This window comes from Oreochromis niloticus, linkage group LG15 (genome assembly GCF_001858045.2).
Source record: "Oreochromis niloticus isolate F11D_XX linkage group LG15, O_niloticus_UMD_NMBU, whole genome shotgun sequence".
In the NCBI taxonomy this organism is placed as follows: domain Eukaryota; kingdom Metazoa; phylum Chordata; class Actinopteri; order Cichliformes; family Cichlidae; genus Oreochromis; species Oreochromis niloticus.
Window position 1 is genome coordinate 12112918 of NC_031980.2, and position 27003 is coordinate 12139920.

A 27003-nucleotide genomic window follows, 5' to 3' on the forward strand; every position below is an offset into this window, starting at 1 on the left:
CAGACCGTATTTTAACGTAAGTCTTCGTTTTACGTACACAGCATTCACCAAAATCCTTTATTTTGAAGGTCAGCAAGGTGACGCGCATATTCGTAATCTGACTAACTTCACACAATCCCCAGGCTGCTAGAAGGACAGGGAGACATGGCTGAAACCATAGCTGATACAAGAAGGCTCTACACCAAGCCTCAGAACTTAAATGACGCCTATGGACCTCCGAGTAACTTTCTAGAGATTGATGTAAGCAACCCTGAGACGGTCGGGGTGGGCAGAGGCAGATACACCACGTACGAAGTCAGACTGAAGGTGAGCCTACCGTAACAAGTGCTAATGGCGCTAGCTTTTAAGCTACACACCTAAGCACGCAAACATATCCTTCCTGCAGTCACGGAAAGTTGTAATTTTTCTGACATCGCGATTTTTGCCGCCACTAAGACATTCAAAGGGTCGATATTTAAAAGTGTGGGCCATTAAGAGGTGTCAAATTGTCTGTTGCTAAACGAATTAGTCGACGCTTGCTAGGAAGCTAGCAGCCTTTATCTGACTGCACGGTTACCTGACGTTAGACTGTCTGCTCAACGTTGTTGGCGTAAATAAAGCTGTTTGACCGCATCTTAATTAAAACATAATTAAAAGTGTTTGATAACGTGGTTAACAGAAACTGTGTACATCTGTGTCTGTTGACAGCGACATCGCTCCAGGAAAGAAGGGGTGTGCGCGCGTGTGTGTGTTTACATTAGCCTCAAGTGTTTTTCCACAGCGCAGCTGAAACATGTCTACAAATAAACTGGAGTTATATAACCTCGGTTTAAGCGAAACACATAACCTTGTCAAAGACTTAACGTCTTTCTGGACAGTTGATCTCCAGCCACACCCCATTGTCTGAGTGCAAACCACAGATAACAGCATTGGTCACACTTAATGACAAACCTGAGGTGAGGACTGGCCTGTATGACTACATGGTGCACTGGGACATAATGCGAACATTTTGGTTGGTATAGTATTTTACTTTGAAGCTTTTCTGACGTGACAAATCACTAGAAGCCACCCCAAGTAGTATAGGCTAAAGGAGAGCAAACTTTTGAGTCAGCTTCTCTGGAGCTGTAAAGACAGGATGCAGGATGCTGCCTGATCCTGTCCAGTTTCAACCACCCCCTTACAACACACTTCCTTCCTCCAACTTGTAGAGGAGAACAAAAGGTGTGGGGTTTTTTTTCGTATAAAGAATTCTTTTTGTCACTTTACTATCTATTTGGCTGTCAGTGTACATTTTTTTAAAAAAGTTTGAAATTCTGGGATGGCCGCTAATGCTGTGTAGAAATACAACAGTGTTGTTGAGCAATAGGTCAGGATGACAACTGTTAGAGAGTCAGCAATTGCAAAACACATCCTGTGTATCTTTCTGTCACTGCAACTTTGTGGTCAGAGTAAAAATCAGCCTTGAATAGCTGAGGTCAGCTAATACATTTCTTTCAGTACTGATACAGATCATTAGTAACCAAAATCAAACTATTAAAATAACAAATCATAGTTTAAATCACAGTCAACATTAACAAATTTCCCACCTGTGGGACTAATAAAGGCCATCTTATCTTAACCTTTGTTAGGGTTTTTGTGTCTTAAAACTGTTCCAATGTAACAACAACAACAAAAGAACACATGTATCTTTTTAAGATCTGTTCTCAAAGATGAAGTGTATTTTTTTCTGTAAACTGGAAACTTGTAATTATAGAAATAAATCATTGTAATTGTGATATTTGGCAAACTAGTTAGTTCAGTTAAGTATTTGGAAAATCACACATTTTTTTTTTTGCCTCTGTACACAACTGCTGTGGATTTTAATTAAACTTTCCAGATTTGATAGAACTGCAATGATGCACCTGCATCCTCATGACTTGGTGACAGCTTTAATTCAATAAGCCTTGAACCAATTTTTATACATTTTCCCATTTTTAGATGCTCAAAAATAATTAATAACTGACTGACATTTTCATTGTCAGATGAGACCTGTTCCCTTGTTAGATAAGATAAGATAACCTTTATTAGTCCCACATGTGGGAAATTTGTTTGTCACAGCAGGAAGTGGACAGTGCAAAAGTTATGAAGCAAAAATTAGAATAAAATAAAATGAGAATAAATACAGTACACAACTGTACAGAATAGAATAAAATAAAATACTATATACAGTAGAATAAAATATACAATAAGATAAAAATAGAATACAAATGCTATATACAACTGAGTAAAAAATACAACGATTGTTTTATTGCAAATTAAGCAGATTAAAAACAAAGATGCGGATGCAAGTAAAGGAGGGCAATAGGTTGAAAACCTAAAATAAACCTAAAAGAGAGATGGAAATGATCGGCCTGGCCAAATCAGCAACACCAAAAGGCCCGAAAGACTACAGAATACAACTAAAATAAGGGGTTTCCATGGTTAAGGAAAGCAGCTTCACAACATCTAACCAAGTCATGAGGTGGTCTATAGTCAAGAGATGCATTCGTAAATGTAAATAACAAAGGGTTTACAACAAGGTGCAAATCACTGGTTGCACTCAAGTACAAGCAGCCCTGATTGGACTGTCAGAAAACATCTAGAAGAGTCTGCATAGTTATGAAATAATATTTGAACACATGCAAACAAGATGAACTTGTACCAGAATGATTGGTATGCAGACTTCAATCATACTGGAAGAGAAAGGAATGGAGAGAGAGAGGGAGAAGTGGCTCATGATCCAAAGCATGCCACATTATCTGTCAAACATGGTGGAGACATTTTTATGGCATGTATGACTGTCAGTGGAATTAGTGTTTATTTATTATGTGACTGTTGAAAAGTAGCAGGATGAATTGTGAAGACTACAGGGCTATACTTTCTGCTGAGATTCACCCAAAAGATGCTGCAAAATGGATTGGACAGTACTTCATAGTGCAAATGAGTAGTGTCCCAAATCATACTGCAAAAGCAGCCCAAGCGTTTCTCATCTCAAAGAAATATTGTGAAGTTCTTTATTCTTCAAGTCGGTCACCAGATCTAAAGTTAATAGAGCATGCTTTTCACTCGCTGAAGACAGAGCTAAAGTTAGAGAGATCAGTTGGACAACTTTTGGAGTAAATGTGTCAGAGCAACTCACAGGATGAAACAGCATTTGGTATGGGTTTTCATCCAAATATTAAAAGCAATCCTTAAAATGGTTAGCTTCTATAATTACCTTTGAGCCTCTAGAAATGTATATGTCTAAAATGTCTGTAAATCCCCTGAAAGTCTGCATTTCTATCGTGTCTTAAAAGTTTGATTTAAAATCCACTGTGGTTGTGTCCTGAGGCAAGAGTTGTGTCATTTTCCAAATACTTCTGGACCTAAATGTATCTGGCAATCCACCTTTGAAACATCAAACCTGCTTAAATCTGCAAATGCTGTCCTTTGATCCTGGATAGGATAAATGTCCCACAAAATACTACAAAATAAAAATGTAAATATAAACTAAAGGTCACTTAGTTTTAAATCATATCACATGGAAACGGGAGTTAACTTGGTTGTCATAAAACTATCGATTTTAAGAGTTTCTTAGAACAATGAAAAGTTTGAACGTTTGTATTTCAGTGACAATTTAGCAGTCTGCCTGTGCTGATAATCTCAGTGTAAGCTCCATAGTGAGCAACTTGGACAACCTTGGACCATTTGCTTCAGCTGCTGCTGCTTTTGTCGGATACAAATTGTCATGCCTACATCAGGAATTTTGTGAGAACGCTAAAATATAAGTCTTATTTGACATGTAGACACAACAAGCAGGCTGTTAGATTAATTAATTAGATAGGAAAAGAAAAAAGACCCATTTTAGCTGGGTTAGCCATGAGGTAAACTTTGTATTTTTTACAGTATTTTCAAGCTTTAAGAACTCTTTTAAAGGCTTGTCAATTTTGCCACATAAGCCAGGCAATTTTGTATAAACGGAACTATTATTGGACCTTTTGTGTTCGATTTTAAATACACAGACTGTCAGACAGTCACTATAGGCTCATCTGATTGCTCCATCTCCTCATCTCTAAATTGTCATCTTGGTTGACTGACACCCCTGTAGTTACTGGCCCGGAGTATTTAGATTGGTTACCAGCCCTCAAGTATTTAGTCGTTTTCCTTTACCTTTAAGAAACGAGTTGAGAGGAGAGAAGCTGTCTCCAGGCATTAGCGTTGAATATAAGGCTACTGTACTTGATTAGCGTGTAATAATTAGCATATGCGTGTAATCAGCATTATTGTGCACCTCATAGCCCTGTGTGACCCTGCTTTGCATAAGACCACAGAAGAAGCGGCGCATCCCTCACTTCTCAACAAACGTGGTGTCAACTTAGCTTTGCTTCTCTCCTTCTCCTTTCTTTAGCTTTCTTTGGAAGCGTTTTACTCCATCTCCAGCCATTAAAGAGTGTTTGCCACAAAGCCTAGGTCTGGAATGCGTAGTGTTTGCTTTGCCCCTTCATTCCTTTTTCCCCCCTCTTCCCCCTCTTCATCTACCTTTCTTTTAATATTTCAGAATACTTGAAATATATCATCTCATTACTCTGTACTGTTTCCGTTCCTAACCTTTTCCCCTGTTCTCACTGCTGTCCCGCTATCCACCCCGAAATCGAGAGAGCTCTTGTGGCCGCAGTGAGAGAGAGTCTGCCTAATCCCCTCATTGAGAAAAGAGAAGAATTGAACCAGGCCATGGTGGGTGGGTGGGTGTGTGTGGTGAGGGGGAGCTGGAGCATTTACTCCCCATCCTCACCCTCCACCCCCCCCCCCCCCCCCCCATGGGAGGGCAGAAAGCCACCCCCTCACCAGATTTCATCCTGTTGCCTACTTTTCCCATTTCACTCCCAGCTGTGTGCAGTCACTTTCCTGGTTCATACCGTGTTACCATTGTTCCCCATGATAACTGAAATAATGAAGTTTGCTCCGAGACTGCTGAAATAAGAGTCAACTTATTCATTTGGCCTGTGACTCACCGGCGGTGTTGGGATGCTCACAAAGTTAGTGGCGAGACAAATTGTTTAAACATTGTTTACCACGACTGCGAGGTGCAGTCACTTGTTGGCAGACGGGCCTGCGTTTGCCGTTTGAAATTAATGGGATCAATCTCCCACTCTATCCATCAGTTTGTTAACGAAGTGGAAGCTAAGTTCACACCAAAAGGAGGCGGATATCTCATTTTGCATGAGCAGACTCGTAATGTCTGGGGTCATGCTGAAACAATGGATATCTGTTCCAATCTAAATCCCTTCGTTTTAAGGGTAGTTTTTGAAATGGCTTATGGTTGCTTTTTTTATGCTTCTACATGTTTTTCATGTTCCTAATGGAGAGAGTTGTTTTTCATGAGTCCTATCATATCACCTTAATGGTCTTTTACTTTTTTTTTAATGTATTGGCTGGTTTGGAGCCCCCCCCCCCCCGCAAAGCAGCATAGTGTATTTGTTTGGACCCTCAGCAAACAGGGGGTTGGAGCTGGGATGGGGGTGTATCTGTGTGGAGTAGGAGGAATGGGTGATGGATATTATCAAAATTTTAGTTGGTTCCCATCTCATCCAGAGAGCACATTCAGGGGAGCGAACTTTGGGATCTCACTTTGTTTATGGATAGGAGTACATAAAAGGGCTCTTATAGCTGTGTCTCTCACTCTCACTCAGTCTTCTACCCCTCCTCTTCTCTTCTCCCATAGCTTCTCCCTCTCTCTTTCTTTCTCTTTTCCATTTGGGCACCAGGGTGAGGGCGGGGGCCTTTGGTCATTAATAAAATGGGGAGAGATGTGTGTGGGTGTGTGTGGATTGTGGGGGGAGGAGGGGAGGCTTGTCAGGCACAGTCAAGTGTAATCCAAAGTCTACAGCATCCTCTTCGACAACTATTTTAATGGAAATGGGGAACATATTGTATCAAGGCTACCATATCCTACTTGAAATGACAGTATCAAAAGTGGGAGTTGATACTATGGCAACAAAGCAGCTTTTTGCCAGCTAGGCGAGTCGGAGAGAGGGTAGGCTGTCAGGCCGCAGAGGCCGGCAAGCGAGGGAACGAGTGAGAGAGTACATGGAGAGGCGAGAGCAAAAGACCCATAGCCCCAACTCTTTTGTTCGGGGTCTTTTTTTCCCATTTTGGAATATGATGCAATGAGATGGTATTATGTTGCCATTTTTAATGCTATTATTCTGAAAGGGGACTATATGGGAGGGGTGAGAAGGGGGCATGGGGGAGGTTTAGGATGTGCACTCTCAAACTTGACTTAATCCATCCTGCTAAAAGCTAATGCATGGTGGCCTTGAACTATTCTCTCAGGAGATGAGTGATCTTTGTCCCCTCTCTCCCTCTCTCTGTGTCTCGCTGTTTTTAAGGGTTCTGCCTCTTTTCAACCCGTTTTCAATGAGCCTAAGGTATTGTGTCCCACACATTATGAATCACATGCTCTTCCTATGGAGCGTAGATTGCACCTTGAACACTCATAATTGAAAGTGAAGCAAGCAGATCCACTTTGAAGGAGGTACATGTAGCTTTATGCTCCTATTTTAATGATGTCTAAAAATCTATTTTTCCACCTCTGCTTTTAATGTGGCCATTAATTTCTCATTTCTATATTTTTCTACCTTTAGAAATGTCATATTTGTGCCTTTTGCTTGCTGTTTTCTCTGGCTTTCCTCTTTTATGTGTCTTTTACAAAGTGAGGAAAGAGTCTTTTTTTTTTTTCGTCCCTTAAAAAAAAAAAAAAAAAAAAAATCAGTTAAATAAAATGCTAAGACCTGACTGGGTGTGGGCTGGTCCCCTGTTCTGATCACTGTGAGGGGTTAGTAAGTTGATACACCCTGGTCCTAACCTCTAACCAGCCGTGAAAAGAACAGAGGCCGGGGAAACCTGATCTTTGACTTGTAGAGCTCTCACGCACCGCCTCTTTCTATGTGTTCGTGTTAGAGAGAGAAAGCATGAGTGAGACCTCTCATTTTTCAGTTCTGTCGTTTTCGTTCCTCCCCTTGTCCTGAAAGGCCAATCTCTTAATCACAGGGTTATGGTGGGTGAGGGAACTGAAAGGCCAGGTGACTTTCTTTCCTTACACTCTCACTGCTTGCTTCATTGTCTTGAGATAAGTGGCCCGGGTTCTAGTGTGCATACAAGCAGGCTCGAATGCTTTGGACTATTATATTTACATTGTTAAATGTGTGACTGGTCAAATCCTGTGCCTAACACCTGTGCCTGCAGACCTCCTCTGTCAATGTGTGCTCGCACATGGATAAGTGTTTTCTGTGTTCACGTGATGGGATTAGAGTCACGGCGGTGGCAGATTACCTGTAACTGTGATCTGTTGTGGTGGGGATTAACTTTGTGGCGCTCCGTGCTGTGAGGTAACATGACGCAGCAGGGACGGACCACGGTGAGAGGAGAGCGGAGTTAATGCTAGAGCACTGGGGCGATAAAGCTAAGATAATCCACTTCTCCTGTGACCTGAGAACGAGGAGGAGTGAGGGGTTCATTGACAGCTTCACCTGGAAAGAACTTGAAATAATTGAAAAAGGAAGTTTTTTGGTGGGATGTTTAGTCACACAAAAAAAAACAGTTGAACGAGGGAGTGGCAGATATTGTGCCCAGTGTAAGGAAATACTCCTACAGTTAATACAATGTCACGTGAACCAGGTTATTTCACTTGGTTTTATGTTTTAAATGTAATAAATGTGGCCTTATTTATTTAAAATAATCTTACGAATGTCCTTTTTTATGTGTAGTCCAGGCTCTGAATATTACATCAGTTAATATTTATTGATGTGATTTGGCTTATTCGTCCTGAGGGGGGGAAAAGGGGGCTAAACTCGGTTTTCAAATCAGCTTGTTTATAACCCCAATTCCCAAAAAAATATTGCGATCCTTTGTGAAATGTGAATAAGACAAAGTGGAAAACTGTTCTGTGGTCAGACACATTGAAATTTCAAACTCTTTTTGGAAAACATGAACGCTGCATCCTCTCAACTAAAGAGGAGTGTGACTATCTGACTTATTATCAGCGCTCAGTTCAAAAGCCTGTATGCATGTGGTATGGGGGTGTGTTAGTGGAATTGGCAGCTTGAAAGGCCAGCATCAATGATAAAAGGTATATACAGGTTTTAGATCAACATATTCTCCCATACAGATAAGGTCTTTTTATGGAATTCCTTGCACATTTTGACCAAGACATTGCTAAACTGCATAGCATAGCTATTACAATAAATCAGTTTCACAAAACAAAAAACATCTTTTTAACCTAGGGCTATGCTTAATCCATGCCTGGGAAACTGATCCAGTGTCCTAACTGCTGTTCTTCAAGTAATTGAATGCTTGGCAGTTTCAGGGTTAGTGCATTCACAATGTAAATAGCTTGCACGTGGTGCAGAATGGATTAAGGAGTTGGATCTGCAGTTGTGTTTTTTTTTCAATCTTTACTTAATGACCATGTAACCCTTGTATAGTTGACCTGAAATAGCTGAGGAGTGGCCTTTAAAGTACTATAAGAGTCTCTGTGACACAAACAGTATCTGCTATTTTCATATATGTGCTTTGTTACCTATCAATTCACATATTTCCGCCTGTCTCATCTGCCATGTAAATTAAACATTGAAAAATAAATCTTTCTGCAGTTACATCATTAAATACCAAGGCCTTCATTCAGTACGTTCCTACGTTCACTACTTGGGCATACTTGTGTCAGTGTTAAGGGATCAGTTATTTCTGCAATTTCAGACTAGAAATTCCAGTTAGATTAAAACACAAAAATGTCTGCAGAGTCATGAAAACTTGTTAGAAAAAAGGCAGAGCAAACAGCTAGAAAATGGTTAAGCTAAATGTAAATGGACAGGTACTTGTATAGCACCTTTCTCCTCAGTTTGAGCACTCAAAGAGCTTTCTACTACAAGTCTCATTCACTCAATCACATATATTCATGCAGCGCTTTTATCTATGCCTAAGCACTTTTATCTAACGTTTATTTACACTCAAACTCTGATGGATGCATCGTTGGCAATTATCAGTATCAGGGTTTAGAATCTTGACTGAAGATACTTCTAGAGATGGACTGGAGTAGCCAGAGATTGATCCACCAACCTTTCACTTGGTAGACAACCTACTCTACCTGCTCTTCCACAGCCACCTCAGAAGCTTTTATTATGTGTTGGGATACAGGGCTTTCTTATTTACTGCAGATTATTAGTGTCGTTACATCCTGTCTGTGAAACGTTTAATAATTTTTGCAGATTTCTGACATAGAGGGGTCAATCGCTGGATCTTATGTTATGTGTTATTATGCTGACAAGTTAATGTATACAAACCTTTTAATTGTACACAGGTGATTTGTGCCCTCTAGTGTATATCAGTTGTGGTTTTGAGGTGGTCCATTTGACAGTTATGAAGTCCCGTGAGATTGAAAAGGAAACGGTCAGCTGAGAATATCCTATAAGATAAACGATCAATAGATGGCCAGATTTACAGTAATACTGAAATGGTTAGTAGTAAAGCAAAAGAAAATTGTTGTGTTTAGCTGAACTCATAAATAAATCAGGAAAACTCAATGGACCAAAAAGGACTGACTTTTTAAGTGAGATCAGCTGTAATAGTATTCAAATCCACATTTAGAAGATGGTGGGGTATATTGATGAAGGGGTCATGTGAAAGATGAGTGTGTCTACACGAGTCCAGATTTTAACCCAATCATCAGCTCAAGAAAACATATTCTGTGCGACTGAGTAAATTGCACAGGTAGCATTTATTTTACAGTTAAACATCAAACCAGTCGTGGTTGACGGGCGACTCTCTCCATCAATGCTAAGGTTGTGGCAGATGAGTTTGTTCTTTCCCACCAAACTCTGGTGGGATCCATAATTTTGAAGGTTGAGGATAGGACGGAGCAAAGACTGAAGAAAACAAATGCCCATATTTTTCCCATTCAAACACCACAAGAGGAGTCTCAAGGGCAGAAAATGTGACTTAGTTTTGCAGATCAAGGGAAATAAAAAGGAAAAAGACTGAAAAGGAGAGACCATGAGAGAGAGAAAAGACCACTCCTGGTCTTCCTCCTCTTCAATTAGTCTTGCACAGAGCAGGCAAAGCTTCCAACCTCTCTAGTTTCTCTGCTCCTTCTTTATGACCACGTACACCCACCTCCTTTCTCTTTTGTTCAGCCATTTACTCAGCCTTCTAGTTAACTCTCCATCCCCTTTACCGCACACAGTCACAGTCGTCTGCTCATCGATCAGTCTGCTGCTCGCGCTGTATTCATGCTGCACCTACTTGCTCAATTGCTTTGCTCTTGTGATTCCTTCTTCCATGAATTCTGACCCTCTGTGAATGTAGCCTGCCAATGAAATGCTCATTCACTCCCTCCTTGTTTGTACATTGTCATGGGATGGCCATGTGCTGTCAGGACTAGTGAAGAGCTTTGGCATTGTGCCGTAATGTGCTGTTTGCTTCAATGTTCTCTGTCAATGTCGAAACATCTCCTCTTTTTAAAATGAAATTCACTCTCAAGTGCTTGTCAACAGCAACTTGGAATTATGCACACATCTGTGTGAACGCACAAAAAAATGGCAAAACATTCTGAGTGCGACAGACCTTGGTGAGCAAAATGTGGAATTTTTTTTCGCCTTGAGGCCAATTTCAATTTCTATTCAGTTTGGGTTGATTTGAAGGAGTCTTTGTTTTTTTTCCCCGTCCTTTTTCCCTATTACTAAGTCAGAGTAGATAAGACAAGGCTATGCCAAAACCAAGTCAATAAAACCTTCTTCTCTAGCTCTTTCAAGTTAGCTCAAGCTCTCCCCGAAGCTTTTTAGTGATAATTTTCTGATATTCATATGATTGCCGCAGAAAGTACAAACCTTTGTTTTGTTTTTAGTTATCACATTTTCTTAAAACATGTTTCCAATAAATGACTGGTGAGTTTGTTTGTTAACTCTTGGGGAACACTTGCAACAGTTGCAGTTTGGTGGTTGTATCAATTAAAAGTACCCAGCACACTTGAAATAACAGAGTTGGCCTAATACAGCAAATGAAAACAGAACTACAACTAGTGATTATTTTATTATCAATCAATCTGTCTGGTTTTTTTTGTGTTTTTTTTTTCTCAGTTGATTTAATATTTACCTGTTTTTGGTGGCTTTTACAATTGCGTGTGTAAACATTGTACATATCGAAAAGTTTTGAATGAATTTGTAGGCGTGTAGAGTGAGGTCATGTTAACAAATCAATAAAATTTGGCTTACATCCACCAAGGTCTTTGTGGTCAACTTAATGGTTTATTCGTAAAAAATTAACAAAAAGCCTTAACTTTGAAAGTGTGGTTGTTACAAATATGCACCGTATATTATCAACATATAAAAAGTATTGTATGAAGATTTAAAATATGTCACATTTAATCCCTGACCTCTCCTCAAGGTCAGTAGTGAGTGAGCAGAAGGTCAAAGTGATAATAATGGTATACAGAGCTATATAGATCAGGTATTTTGAGTATCCAATGCCAGCTTTTTATTGTAACTTTATGTACATTAAAGTGACGGGTTAGAACTGTTTAAATAACAATTTTAATACATGTATAATGTACCTGAATAAGAATTATTTTTTTAGAAAGCAAAATACACTTCAGATTTCTTTGTTTCTGGATCTGGAGGCTTTGTCTAAGCAGGGAAACCTGTTGTTTAGGAGAACACTTCATTGAGTTCTCACACCTTCAGCTCTGGTATAAATGGTATGGAGCTGTGGTGATGACTGTTTGCATGAAAACCCATCGATACAGTGAGCACAAATGGGCCATAAATCTGCGATAGACTGGTGACTTGTCCAGGGTGTATCCTTCTCACCCGGTGTCAGCTTGGATGCAGTTCCCACGGCACTGAAGTGGATGAGAGAGCAAGAAAGTGGATGGATATGAAATGTCAGACAGTAGTACTCAGCTTTGAGTGCTCAGAGTCAAAAAGCACTATATATAAACAAGTCTATTTAACATTTGCTTGCTTAGTTTGAGCAACAGTCAGAAGTAAAAATCAATCCCATAGTTGCTGATCAGTTTTCTTTTTATTTTCCATTTATTTGAGCTTTAAAATAAAGATTTACTGTATCACATTGTGGTAATAAATCCATAACTTTATTTAAATAAAACAGGCATCATTTTCATCATCCTCACCATCAACCTGTAGGAACAACAAAGTGTCTTAGTAAGCCGCCATCATGGTGGGATTGAGTCTTCAAAATTATATTAATTATAACTATTCTCTCACTCATTGGCTTGATGGCGATGTCCAGAATCTCCCATTAGTGCTTGATTACTTTGAGATCTGGTGCCTGGTTACAGATTAGGATTTTCTTCGTTGTTGTCCTTGCATTTAGTGCTGACTCGTGTCCTACGGACAGGTTCATAATTACTTTTATTCGTCAGGATAAAAGTGATTACTCGGAACAGCTTTTAATGGATTTTGCACTGATCTGTCCCTCCCCAGAGGGCAAGTGGACTCGAAGCATGGCAGCAAAATGCAAAAAGAGATATGTGGGGGGAGAAATCATCCACACAAACTGGATTTTCCTATCGCTTGCTAAACGATTCAATTGATATTTCTTGAACTCAGCTTTCTGAGCTTTACTTTGAACCACTCTGACCTACCTGAAATTTTCTTAGCGTATATCAAGCTACTTCTTGAAAAACTGTGATTTCATTTGAATAACTGCAGCCAGAGTTTAAGGACAATTTCTTTGTGAATCACAACAGCTCTTAAAAGTGACACCTGTAACAGTCTGCCGCTTGTGTTTGTCCACAGACCAACCTACCCATCTTCAAGCTGAAGGAGTCTTCTGTACGGAGGCGGTACAGCGACTTTGAGTGGCTCAGAGCGGAGCTGGAGAGGGAGAGCAAGGTGAGCCACTGAAGTGAACTCCACACAAAGGCTGCTCGAGTACTTAGCTTATCAAATCAGTGTATAACATTGACTACATCTGCAGTGTTTTGCTATGAAAGAGAAAGGAGTTTTGTGCATCTTTGGGTTGTTAAAGAACATTTTTTTCCCTGTCTAGGTTCAGCCCATAAACAATTTCAGAAATGACACACAAACAGCATTTACAAAACCCATATTTATATAGTTTGAGTTGTTCAAATTTCTCATAATTTATTGTAACAATGAAAAACTTTAAATTTTGTGCTTTCTTTCTTTTTTCTTTCTATTGGGAAATCTGTTCTCTCAGGTGGTTGTACCACCTCTCCCGGGGAAAGCTCTTTTCCGGCAGCTTCCTTTCCGAGGGGATGATGGCATATTTGATGACTCTTTCATCGAGGAGCGGAGACAGGGTCTGGAGCAGTTTCTCAACAAGTAAGCCTGTCCACGTCTCAGTCTTTATCCATTCTCCCACAATGCGTCCATGAGGTTAAAACAATTTCTTCTTAACAATTTCTTCTTTGCAGCTGCAGTCGTTTTCCGCTTCTGCCGTTGCTAGTTTAATTTTTTTTTTTTTAAATTTAACTCTGACGAACAATGAAGCACGTTGTGCAATAACTAGATTCAACTTTTTCACTTCTCTTCATATTGTTAACAAACTGAACCCTCGGAGACGGGCAGGTCTTTTTCCTCACTATCCTCCTTAATTCTCCTTTATAATTACCTCGCAAAGGACAAGAACAACCAAAGAGGACTCAAGTGCGCACCCCCACAACATAATTTTTCCCACATTTGTTTTGTTGTTGATGTGTAATTTATGTTAATTGCAGCTCAAATTACAGCGCGTGGTTCCACGGGATGGTGTGTGCACCTCTGCTTATTTTTGATCCAGCATGTCCTCGTTTTCAGCTGCGGAACAATAAAAGTTACAGTGTGATTGTAATTATTTGCTTTGATTGCAGACTTGGCCATTATCTTTGTTTCATGTGCAAATGCATCAATGTTTCCTGTTGGAATATTAAGTGTGCAAAGACAGTTGAGGAAAATTAAAATCCATAAATGTTTTTTTTCTTCTTCATTTATTTATTTATTTTTAAAGGAGACAAGAATGTGTTGGTAATTAAGATTTCTCCCTCCCTGTGCTTTCTGTGAATGAAACACTGCTGTTAATCATATTATTGTTCAGACTTAACACCGGCTGATGTGGCTGGCAGCATTGTTAAATCTGTGATTGAGAGCATTGTGAAGAGGAAATCTTTTGGAATGCTAAACATGATTATCCCTGCAAAATGAGTGAGGAGGAGGAGAAGAGCGAACAATCTTTTTTTTTTTATGATAGGCTAGTCAAACATAATGCTGGCTTCAGGTAAGAGGAAAGGGCTTAAAGATTGTAAACATGCTCCTGCTGCGCCTTACGTCCATATCAACATTTCCAAACCTATTAAACAGTATTTGTTGGTAGCTAGCCTGATGTTTCCGGTGACTGCCCTGGTATTTGACCTCTGGCTCAGTCCCTTTGCTGCTTAATTTGTATGAAATATTTCCTATCAGGTTAAGACGCATGCATACAGTGCGTGTAGTCTTATCATGTTGATGTGTTCTGAGCAGTTTGTCGTTTACAAAAAGAGCCGTTTAAGGGTCTCAGGTGCACTGGCTCATTCTCGTTAAGCCGCTTTGCGTCATCTGAAGGGATATTGAGGGAAACTCGATGTCAGAGTGGCTTTAACAGAGCCCCAAACATGCAATATTTTCCACAAGAACTACCACTCTGAAAATATTGATTCATTTAAGTAAGTCCTACCAGGATTTAAAGACGTTTGAGATCACCAAATACTCCAGAGCCTCTTAGCTGATCCCTCAAACTGGAATCAGAGTCACTTTGTGAAATAGTGGAAGGAGACAGGAAGTCTGCTAATTTTCCCGTTTGCCTTTACTTGGTGTGACTTAATTCTAGGTTATACATCTTTGCTCATTTCTGAGTCAAAAGGGGGAAAACAGATTACTACTCCCAAGTGAAGAGTTTTTGTGACTGTCAATGTGTTTGTAAATGGGAGATAAAGTTGTCGTAAATTCACGGTTAAATGGCAAATTCAAATAAGAGTTACTCTTTGTCACATTTCTTGGCCAATTAGGGAAATGTACTGTGCTGTACATTACTATATGTGGCAATATAGTTTATAATAATATCGATGATATATAAGAGTAACTTTTTACCATTAAACTACCGCTATGTTAACTACATCAGTTCAAATCAGCTCTTTATTCTCCATTAATATGAATTACTTTTGCGTAATTATTTTTCAGAGTAGTTTAAGTTATTTGTTAGTGAATCAGTGACATTGTTGACTGAAATCTATCCCAAATCTAAACTGCGCACTAAATTTAAACAGGTTTAACTTCGAATGCACTCATATAATATAATATAGTATATTTTAGAGACAGTAGGGAGATGACAAGTAAAAGGGTTCAAACAATGGTGGGAAATTATTTGCCTTTCACACACACAAAAAAATAAGAGTGTTGTAACTGTTTATAAATGTTGCCCAAGTAACTTCAGGAATGCCTAATTGAAGTTGTGCACTTATTGTAGTGTTTGCAGTTCATTCTGTGTCATCTGTGGTTAAAACACTGAACAGTGAATGTGAAGCAGCTTTTAATGACAGGCGAGTGCCTAGATGTGTTATCAAGCAGTGTTAGTTTGTAAAACTTTTTGTAGTTTGACTGGGTTTTTTTTAGTGTTTGGATTTTTTTTTAAGACGGTTTGTTTTGTATCTTGATCAGATTTTGTATTGCTGTTACTGCACTTACCTATTCTTACGTATTTTACTGTTTTGTTGTACGACTGCTTCTTTGTCAAAGTAAACTTTACTTACTTACTCAGCTTGCTTATTAACTAAATTCAACAAAAGTTACACTTAAATATTTTTTTCCCCCTATGCCGCAGTGGCACCTTTGAAGAATGTGAAAGCATATATGTGTAAATATATATTTTAAAAGCATTATGTGTTACTAGAGTGTCATAGGATTGAAATACAGTAAAATATCTGACATGACCAGTTTATTGTGGAGGCCGTAAATAACCCATTAAAAGTTTGGCGAGTCACTTTTTTTTGTGCTTTTTAAAGCATGCACACAAAAGATGGCATGCTTTAGAGATACTTGCACAAAAAATTTTGAATACTAAATAGTTGTCCTTCTAGCACAATTTAAAAAAAAAAAAAAAAATCAAAAAAAAAATCCCCACACTTCTCATGACCATTTCAGTAATTCATGTGAAATCTTGTTTCCTGTTTGTGCTCATCCCTGTTTAAACTCATCAAAGCTTCATGTTTGAGTGTCCACTCAGGTGTCAAACTCGCCTTTTGCTTTTGTTTTCCAGAGTGGCCGGTCACCCTCTAGCTCAGAATGAGCGATGCCTGCACATGTTTCTACAGGACGAGTCTGTTGACAAGAACTACACCCCATCCAAAATCAGACAAGCCTGAGGGAAAGAAAAAAAATAAATAAATGGATGGCTCTGCTTGGCCTGGTCTCTCTCTCAGCCCTGCTCAGCCTTGCTTGGCCCAACAACCCAAAGCTCTTTTCACTGCTCCAGGTTTCTCTCAAACAAACATTTTAATGACAATATCTCCCACCCCCTCCCCCTCCCCCCAGAAAAATTATATAATTCACTGCCTCTTTTAGTTTAGTTATCCTGATCGGTGTTTGTTTTCACCTTCTAATCGGAGTCAAGAATGTTCGACACGTAACTGTGGTTCAAAGTAATTTATAGCAATTTCTCTTTGTCTGGAAATGCCACTAACATGGATATATTAATGTATTTATCATTTAGCTATGTCTTAAATATATTCATTTATATAGTAACATTGAATGAGTGTTCTGTATATGCAAAGCTCTCGTAATGACCCACAGCGTTTCTCGTCCAGTATGGCATGTTGCTCACCACCGACCTAACAACTAAACACAAAAAACACACATGCGACGACGGGGCTTGACTTTCAAATCACACTTAGGTGTTCTCCGAAAAAGGAGGCGTGCATATGTGTGTGTGTGTGTATATTGACCAGCACCTGCCCAGTTATCACAAATGATTTTCTAGCAAGAGATTTACACAGAGGGAACTGCAGTATTTCTACTGGCTATATGCATTTTGAGATTTGTATACTGCTGTGCCATTTTTGTTTATTTTGAATATTTTCCAATAAAATAGGTGAAACGTCTCCACGTGTGAGTGCATTTGTCGTCGCTTCGGGCTGTTTGCCTGTCTCGGTACCCGCTTTGGACAGTCAGTCAGGACCAGTGCAGTCATCCCAACTATGTTATTGTACCTGTTTAATAAATACTGTACGAGATGTATAGGGACTATAGCTATTCAAAGACAGCCCTGAGTTTGGACTTACACTAGAGTTACTTCTATAGGTGAACCATGCTAAAGACAGAAATGATGCAGTCTATGACTTGTGACAGATTAAGCATCAATTAGTACAAGATGTATTTGGGCCAGGTCACTATGCTTAATGAATGCAAGATCCAGAAGCTTTTTTTTTTTTGCTTTACTTTTGTATCACATGTGCCACCACAATAAAAGTAAAAAGCCATTTCTTCTTACCTTCAGGACTATTTGTAAGGTCTGACCTTTTTCATAACAATAACATATCTGTACATTATTTTTTTTTAAGCACACTGCCTCCCACATGCTGCACATATAAGATGTGAGGACTTTTGACTCGTGCAGCTCCATGTAAAACTTTTGAATTTGAACATGGGGTTTGATTGCAGCTTCATATGTCCTGTGAGAGCAAGCACTGCTCTGATTTTGGAGAGATTAATCCCAAATGATCCATTTTATATAATACAAATCTCATTTGGTGACAAAGAAAAATTTAAAATAATATATGTTACTCATTACTTGATAAAGCACTAACAAATCAAATGAACGGACACTGAGTTGGTTATTACTGATGAGCTTCAGGTGTTCACAAGAAATCCTGCTTTAAATCAAGATGCATGCATTAGTGTTTAATAATTTAGTATGAGCTCTACATCCTTATAAAGTGTCACTGTAATTAGATATGAAACCAACACCACTGTTTGCTATGATGCCAGGGCTCCAGCTGGTAGTTTTACTATAAGCATCTATGTCATGTTATATGAAAACCGTTTAATTCAGTGTCTTTTATTCTCTTGGTTACAACTCTAAATAGTTATAACTCCATTAAAAATTTTATGTTTTTTTTTTTTTTGTTTGTTTTTTGTTTTTACAACAGAATAAAAACATTACAGGCCACAAAAACATTTCCAAGTGCTGAATAAGATTTTATCCAGTGTTAGTGTCTAACTTCAAAAAGTCGACCTTAAGCGTTTTCTTTTCTTTTTTTTTTTATGCTGCGCCTCAAACAGGACACACCAAACACAAACAGGACAGCCATTTAAATACAGACACCATTTTTCAGATGAATGTAGTTTTACAGTCAAAGGGGGGCTGGGGGGGTAGATAGTGCATCCTTTTTAAAGAGTCCTCCACAATGCTTCATGGAGCTGACGCCTCATCCGTGCGTTTGGTTTCAGCACCGAATTGAGGAACAGCGACTCGCATCTCCCCCCGGATGCTGCTGCTTCTTCTTCTTCTTTTTTTTTTTTTTGGTTTCCTCCGTTGGGATTGAACACAGAAATAAAATGGTGAATTGGTCGTCAAGCTCATTGGTCTCATAGACACTCGGAAAAAAACAAAACAAAAAACTCTTAATGTACAGCGTTTCTTTAGGAAACGTGCTTGGCAGGTGCTCTCCAGAGCCTTAAGGCGACATTTAAACGCTGCAAGCTGTTTTGGCCACAAGGTATTGCAGTTTTCAGAATCAGACAGGCAGGTCTCTAATGAAAGGTACATGCTAATCCTTGACTAGAGCAACTGTTAACAGGCTAAAGTTGTGATCCGGATGTGTTCAATGGAGCCTAAACCTAAATAGGCTGTATTAAGACAGCCCGTAAGAGATTTTGTGCTTCAGGCCGTGGCTACACCTGCTATGATTTGACAGTCTGTGTTGATTGTTCAGTGGGTCTCCTCGTGGACTTCCAGTCTTTTTTCTCCCCCCCTCCTCACGCGCCCCGGCAGATGGTGAGAAATCATATATCGCTGGATTTGTACATATCGGACAGGAGCCTGGTGATGGGAACGTTGCCGATGGTCTTTTTGAAGAACACCTCCTCTATGGTGGACGGGCTGACAGAGCGGAGGGCCGGCAGCAGCAGGAGGAGCTTACCAAAACGACACGGCTGAGTCGGGTACCTGAAACACAACTGGTGTCAAAAACAGCCTTTTTGTCCGGTTCCATTTGCAGACTGTCTGTCGCAGCCTGTCCAATTACCGCACACCTGTGACAAATAGCTCCTACTTAGCTTGAATACGAGCTTCATCTGGTGCACCTGCACAATTACAGGAGGCTTATTGCCTCATTAACTTTATAATGAAGCTGGCAGACTATAGCCAGTTGACACGTGCGTAAAGCATGCTTTATCTTAGGATGGGGGGATAGATAGATAGATCTCTTTTACCTGGTGTGTATATAACTGTTGAGAGTGAGCTGGGCTTCATCTTGCAGAGCAGCAATAGCGCTGGCGTTGCGGAAACTTCTTAATTCTGTGCTTCCATGCGTAGGAACTGTAAGACAAGAGGCATCATTATAGCTGTTAGAAATCTGCTGACATGACACTGCTGTAATGACATGTCATATATTCTCGTGTCTTTCCAGATTGGCTCTAGTTTTGTGCAGCAGAGAAAGTTGAGGTTTGCTTTGGTAAATATGATTATTCCCGGTAAGAGTCTTTACACTGTGTCAAACATTCGGGCAATAATTTGCGAGGTACTCACCAGCTTTGAATGTCACGATACATTTCAAGCAGGCGAACTCGGTCGCGTCAAGGCGCATCTGTCTGAATCTGGTGACCACCTCTTGAAGCGCCTGAATCTCAGACATAATCTTGTTCATCCGCTGAGACTCCGTGTTTTCAGTGTTCATCCCTTTGGATAAATGTGAAGAAAAGTTTCATTATGCACGACAACAGCTGCTCGCTCTTCATTTAAAATTCTCTCGTGCTTTGCACATACCAGAAACAGCGAGAAGAGTTGTGGAGTCCACGGGAATGGCCCACTGAGCGATGCCCAGAACAAATAATTCCCTCCAAGCGTCCTCCAACAGAATCAGCTGTAAGGGGGTATTTTAAGTGTTAAACTGTGCACAACACGCAACAATTAAACCATTCAAAGTATTTGAAACTTTTTGAATGGTAAAAATAACAACACAGGATTAATTCCTACTTATTTTTCCATGTTGTGTGCAGGTTTTAGTGCTTGGTTGGGAATTATTAGATATACAGTTTTCAATCGATACTATCAAATTCATGACATTAATTTAATTCATTTAAAGCGTCTGTCTGCGGACCAAATACTTAATTGGCAGCTTTTCACCATTTCAAAACCCCACAGGGCGCTAATGGCCTGTTTGGGGATCTTGTTTAAGCATCATTCATTTGGAGAATGAGTCCAAATCGTGGCTACCTGATCAGATAAAGGGAGGGTGGAGAACGCGGGGACACTTTTTGCCCACTTGATGCTCATGAAGAGAAGACGCGCAGCTGACTCGCACACAGACTCCGTAGCCACCTCGTACAGATACATGGGGGTGCCACTGACCTCGTGGGGATACTGCAGAGAGGGAAAATGAAAATGTTGTCATTGTTTATGTCAGAAAGAAACGCAGGTCGGAAAACAGTGAACAACAAAGGTCGAATTCCAAGCCCCAGCACCCAGTTTTATAATGATTAGTGTTGCTTGTGGTGGATTTACAGTGAGAAATCTAATTGGCGGATTTGTGGGTCTTACAGGCTTTTAAATCTGGAGAGGAATTTCAACTTCTAACCCTTGTGTAAAATAAATAAATAAATAAAAAACATTTACTAATTAATCGCCCAATAACGGTTTGGAAGAAATACAAACATCTAAAATTTTAAGGAATTTTACATCTAGAAATGATTTAATGTAAAACTATGCATGGACTGCGACACGAGAGCCAAGAAATGATTGACTTCTATGCTCTCATTCTTTACTTGAAGGTCTAAAACTCTTTGAAGAAAGTGTAAGTTGTAGCTATTAAATTGCGTAATCTTAAAATAAAAATCTACCTTAGGAGTTGGCTGTGCTAGACCCACGATGGCTTGTCTTTCCGGTGTAGTGGCTACTGTGCTCATCTCCAAGTTGTGCGGCTCCAGCTGGGTGACAGTGGTGAAAAAAGGAGGACCGGGTAGTGAGGATCCGGGGAAATGTGCCGAGGAGCCGTTCACCTCTTTGTGGCCCCGGAAATACAGAGCGACCTGTTTGCGAATTGTAGATGTCCGTGGCCCCCTCTCATGCTGAACGGCTGTGAAGCGGGACAGTAGGAAGGCAGTGTGAGAGAGAGCAAACTGCTTATTTATCAGGCTCGTTAACTGCATTCTCCAGGAGCGATCCCGGGTTTATTTTATTGAACGAAAGCTGCTCCTTAAAGTGCAAATGTTCTGCGTGAAAGAAAAAATTATTAACTGTAATGAGCTTCTAACAGCGCTCCCAGGAGGTATAAATAAGATCTCATTTAAAACAAGCGGGGAGCAGGTAATTATCAACTTCTTTTCAGCTTTGATTAATAGATTTTATACACTTTTTTCTCCTCCGAATCCAATACTGTCCTACTGTACTGGCGTTTCTTTGCTCAACGTGATAATTCAATTAAGCTCGTTTACCGTCTTTATTCATGTTCACTTCCAGACACTTTTTCAAACGACAAGCTCGGCACTGGTTTCTGTGAGTTTTGTCTACGGGACAACCACCCTGTACAGAGAGAAAAGGGGAGGGGGAGAGGGGGACATAAAAAGAGAAAGGGGTTACAGCTTCTAGTTTAATTTCTCTTAGCTCGCAGGAGAGGGGAAAAAAAAGCTTCTTGCTATTATCCTCCTGGGAGGGCAATCTCCAGGTGAAAGATCGTACTATTATCTTTTAGTTATGGACTTGCTCCCCTGCGGCTCCAGTGTGGCCTCATCCCGCAGGATAAGTACTCTATCCCGCCCTCTGCCGCCTAAATCCTCGGCTTCGAGTCATCACATTAGATTGGATTACACCTGATATATTACAGCAGCGCGGCACTTAGCCCAGTACTTAATGGTCCAGGCATGACATAATTAGGCTCATCAAGAGAGACTTAACTCAGCGCCAAAAAGAAAAGCAAACAGAAATCAGCGCGTAAAATGTGCATTCCGCGCGTAAAACGCTTGGTATATTTTGTGGATGAAAATCAGACACGTAGGGGATATAAAGAATAAAGGATGAGACAAATTCTGTGCAGGGTGCTAACTTTATTTGGAAAATGTAAGAAATTGCTCCACATTCATGGCAATGATTGCGTACAGGTTTCTCGCTTGATTTGATAATTTCTTTGCCTGCTTGTTTGCCCGCCTTGCTTGAAATTCTATTAAAAATAAATAAATAAAACTACTTAATCAAATTTGAAAAGCACAAATAGTAGGTGCATTTAACCACAGCCAATTCAGGCTCGTGTAAAAAGCAGGGAAATTTAGTTACGAGCTTGTATAAACTTAAAGGAGGCCTCACCTGCGAGCCAGATTTACACACATAAGTCCGATTTCTGCGGATGCTCCTCTTGAAGAATCCCGAGCAGCCATCACAGGCGTAAACACCATAGTGTTTCCCTGAGCTGCGGTCGCCGCACACTTTACATGGGATGTCCAGAATCCGACCTGGGAGAGGTCAAAAATGTCAAGTAAATGATGTGCTCACTGAATTACGAAGCGCACAGTTCAGTTTTAAATCAAACCATTTTGATGACATTTTGTAGCTGTTGCTCGCGATTTATGAATAAATGTGATGGAACAAAGTGTTTACAGTGCTTTTCCAGAATAAGTTGGTATAACAGTTTTCAAAGTTGACACACTGGCTGCAGTTCAGCGGCCGACGTGCTATTATGTGACTTTAGACCGATCCTATAATCAGTTAAAAAGTACCATAATCGAGCTCATATACACTGAAGCAATGGACAAACTGTGCTGCATGTGACTTACTTTTGTCCGACAACTCCACACAGCCACAGACACGCACTCACACTCATTACACGCACACTGGACAACGCCCCGCGTCTCATCCGAGCACGACCATGGGAATTCACTGCGCACATTTTAAGAATAAAGTCCGGTGGGAAGCGTCATATTTGAGCTCTCTAAGACAATACCCCGAAAACGCACAATGGAGACATTAGGGGAAAGTGTTAACTTAATGATTTTCCCCCATTGAACCTCGTCTGACTGCCTGGATCTCGACAAGCTGCCAACTCCACTTCATAATGGGACTCGACAGCTGCTTTATCCCACAGGTCTATAGGCCCCAGGATTAGGGAGTGACACTGCACCATGAGAATAATGCGTACCAACTCGTTTCACCAACTCAAATGAAGTGTATGTAAATCGACCCCGGTGTAGATGAAAAAATGTGATTTTTTTGTGAAGATTTTGTATTCAAATCTCTTAAAAAGAAGATATTTGTATGCATATGAGGCAGTCCCTTTTTTATTATTCTGGAGGGAAAAGCCGTCTATGTAATTACACTGACGTTTTGCCACCTGCTCATTGATTCACCAGTGACCCGTCAAAAAGGGTAGCATGGGAATAACTACTCAGCAGCAAAAACAATGACTTCAGGAGAGAGTTATAGGACTTGAATTGGCTGTTTATTAAGAATCAAAACTCCCTGTAGCCCTTTAAATGTACGCAAAAGACATTTAATTGCTGTAACATAACAAAAAAAAAAGTCATTTTAAAGTTGGATTTAAACATTTTATTTTTTAAACAAAATTTGGTATTTTGGTACCCAACTTGTCATTAGTAATTGGAGAAATTTATGCTCAACATGTTCCAGACATACTGGTCATTATTATTATTATTATTATTATTATTATTATTATTATTATTGTTGTTGTTGTTGTTGTTGTTGTTATCGCTGTTGTTCTTTTATTTTCCTGCTTTCTAAATAATTATTTTTAAAAATAAATCGTTATGTTTATTTTGTTTTAACAAACCTTTAAAACCAAAGCTAACCAAATCAGATTTTCATTGACACAGCCCCCAAATTAAAAATTAGAGTTTAATTAAACCGCGGATGACCGAAAGTGCAAACATTTTCAACAAGAAAAATGTCCCCCCAAATATTAAACGATGGTCGCTGGGAGTCAATTAAATAAAAATGACAGACAATTTTGTTGTGAAAGGGGGAAATGTATTTAACTTCCCGCTGTGGGGGTCCACTGCGTCTCAATTGTGAGCAGTAATTGCTTGAAGATATATGGCATATTCTATTAACGTAATCACCATCAAGGCGAAAACCTGCTAAAAGAGTTGGAAATGAAGTTTTAGGGAGAGAAAGAGCTGTTTCCTCTGACCACTCGGTAGCGTGGCTGTGAACTTGAGTCACAGCAATGCTGTGAGTCGTTTTATTCTCATTTGAAAACACATGTTTACATCGGCCGAGCACAGATTTTAAAAGCTGCGGCCTGGTGTGGAAAAAATATATATGTGATAGCTCTAAAATAAGCATCAAGTGTGAATTCAACAGAAATGTCCAATCTTTGGAGAGAGAGAACAATAGCTTACTTTAGGCCTATATTATGATCTGAGTCCGCCTTCATTTGAATTCATAATGAGGCCTAGCAGAGGGATAATTGCAAGGGTTAAGAAAAAAAGCATCAGAAAATAATTTGATAGGAAAGTATAAATCTGCTTGAAATGTATTACTATTAAAAAAAAGAGTCAGTAACATGATTTAAATCGCTTCAGGAAACTCAAATGGGGGATTCAGAAATGCGCAAACACACTTTAGACATAAGAGGAAAAAATGTCGTGCGCAAACGGGATTTTTCTTGATGTAAGATTGATTGAAACCCTGCATATTGCGCCGTTTCTCTTTTTAAAGGCTGAAAATTAAATTGCAGGCAACAAGTGTCATCAAAGGGAGGCATGTGGGGCTTTTGAAGAGCAGTGGTCGGCACATGAATGTGGCTTATTATTTTCGCTTCCTTCTTATTTTATTTCTCGAAATCTGTGAGCAACATTACAAAATATATTTTACACATGATTTCCTTTCATTCAGGAGCTTTGTTATCCAGGGATGTTTACGTATTGCATTCTGAGACGGCCGACAGCCAGTCCCCATACTCACATCTTTGTGATCATGAGGTAGAGTCAATCTCTAATAACGTGAGAAACATCTTTAAAGACACCGTGGACTCACTGTACTTTCATTTGTTATACCCGTCGCTACTGTAGACCTCCTATTATCTATGCCGTGTTCTTCAGAGGAGTCGGGGAAGAGAAGAATAAAACTTACTTGATTTGACATTCAGAATATCCAAACAGCCACTTGTTGAGCCGGTGGGTTTGCTCATCATGGATCCTCGATATTTTAAAGAATCAGGATAAAAAGTGTCCTCTTTCTCCTCTTCTTGTGGACAGAAACAATGAAGTTTGTGACACTGAATCACTTGTGGTTTCTCGGTTTCTTTGCCAGCAGCGACGAGAAACACAAGTCAAAGTCCCGAAGCCAAGTTGACAGAAAGTCAGCCTCCGACCGATCGAGAGCCACAAATTAAAACATTAATTATACATTTTATCAGGGATCTTTGCCCTCGACGCCGAAGATTCCGGAGAACCAGGACTGGATCCCCGGGACAGCAGCCGGTAAACGGCGACAGCAGCTCTCCAGCTAGTGGCGCAGTAGCCGGTGCGTAAAGTTCGAGTTGGAAAAACGGTGGCTGGAGCGCATCCGATACTGCCAACGCGGTGGCGAAGGGAAAAAAAGAGCAAATTTCCGATTTTCTTACGGTTGAAAACTTGTTAAAACCAGGACACGATGTGACTTTATGGTGGGAGCCTCCCGAATAAGCCTTGGTAATATTTATGAGAAGTGTCAGGGGGAGGCTGGAGGGTGGAGATCTCCACTTCCTTCATCCACTTGGCTTTCTACTCCAAACTCCATCCTGACGTCACTGGCGTGCGAGGGAGTGTGTGTGCGCTTGAATGTGTGTGCAAGTGCTGTGAAGTGCCTTGCTAACGGAGCCAGAGCCACTGCAAACAAAACACACATGTTGCATGTTTTCCTGGACTGCATTTGCGATTTTTACTGTATAGAACTCTTATTTATAACAATAATAATAATAATAATAATAATAATAATAATAATAATAATAATAATAATAATGACATGACCGAAAATATTCAAAATGTGTTTGGAATATATAATCACATATCCAAAGAATAAAAAAATAAAATAAAATGAAATAAAAAAAGTAAAAATGATCCAAACTGTTGGGACCGTGGAGATGGCTTTAAGAAGAGGCTGATTACTGTAAATATTTTCGGGTATGCTGAGGTATGCTGAGGTACGCTGACCACTAATAAGAGTGTATTACCATATACAGGGAGGTGGGGGTGCGGGTGGGCTGAGACCTTCAACAGTCAGCGCTCCTCATTTCCTACACTAGCACAAAGACATTTGTGTCTGGTTCCTCGTACAGTCCTCCAGATTAAGTGCTTGGGCCCCACCACATACGTAGCAGCGGTCAAGACAACTGTCATAAAGCTGAACTTTGATTTTTAAAACACTTTATTGAGTATTTGTTTCTTTAATAAATAAAAAAGGTTAAAGAGATAACAAATTGAAAATGTTCATACAGTTAAAAGTTGTAAAATATCCATTTCTCCCCACTTTTCTCGAGGGGCGTTGGTGTAGTTTTGCTCCACAGTCTGCATTATCTTTCCTTTGTTAGTGGCTTATTGGAGCTCGTAGGTGGGCAGATACACCATGCACACACTTTGAGACCTTGTAATATAACTTATTAACAAAAACAAGGCTACTAGAAATTAATGTGTTTGTTTGTTTGTTTGTTTTTTTAAAAAGAACCTTTTATTAAATGTAAAAGTTAAGCATCAATTTTTAATTTAACAATCATCTTTAAATACAAATTTAGGAAAAATGTGAAATATAAAAGTCATACATATGGAATTTATAAACACACTG

General features: G+C 39.8%; 2 protein-coding genes across 3 annotated transcripts; one reads left to right on the forward strand and one right to left on the reverse strand.

Annotated features, from left to right (window-relative positions):
• Positions 1-90: 90 nt before the first annotated feature.
• Positions 91-17116, forward strand: snx3 (sorting nexin 3). Its single transcript, XM_003449867.5, has 4 exons — positions 91-306; positions 12786-12881; positions 13207-13331; positions 16276-17116. The coding sequence occupies exons 1-4, from the start codon at positions 145-147 to the stop codon at positions 16379-16381; spliced, it is 489 nt and encodes a 162-aa protein (XP_003449915.1). The 5' UTR covers positions 91-144; the 3' UTR covers positions 16382-17116.
• Positions 16341-25912, reverse strand: nr2e1 (nuclear receptor subfamily 2, group E, member 1). 2 transcript variants are annotated; one of them, XM_003449862.5, is made up of 9 exons: positions 25315-25912; positions 22534-22679; positions 21669-21756; positions 21075-21310; positions 20452-20598; positions 20002-20098; positions 19765-19914; positions 19449-19554; positions 16341-19182 (listed from the first exon to the last, which is right to left on the reverse strand). In XM_003449862.5, exons 1-9 carry the CDS (start codon positions 25373-25375, stop codon positions 19020-19022), a joined length of 1194 nt encoding a protein of 397 aa, XP_003449910.2. In that variant the 5' UTR covers positions 25376-25912; the 3' UTR covers positions 16341-19019. The 2 variants fall into 2 exon arrangements, with proteins under 2 accessions (XP_003449910.2, XP_025754937.1); XM_025899152.1 differs by lacking the exon at positions 22534-22679 and having other exon boundaries at positions 25315-25910.
• Positions 25913-27003: the final 1091 nt, after the last annotated feature.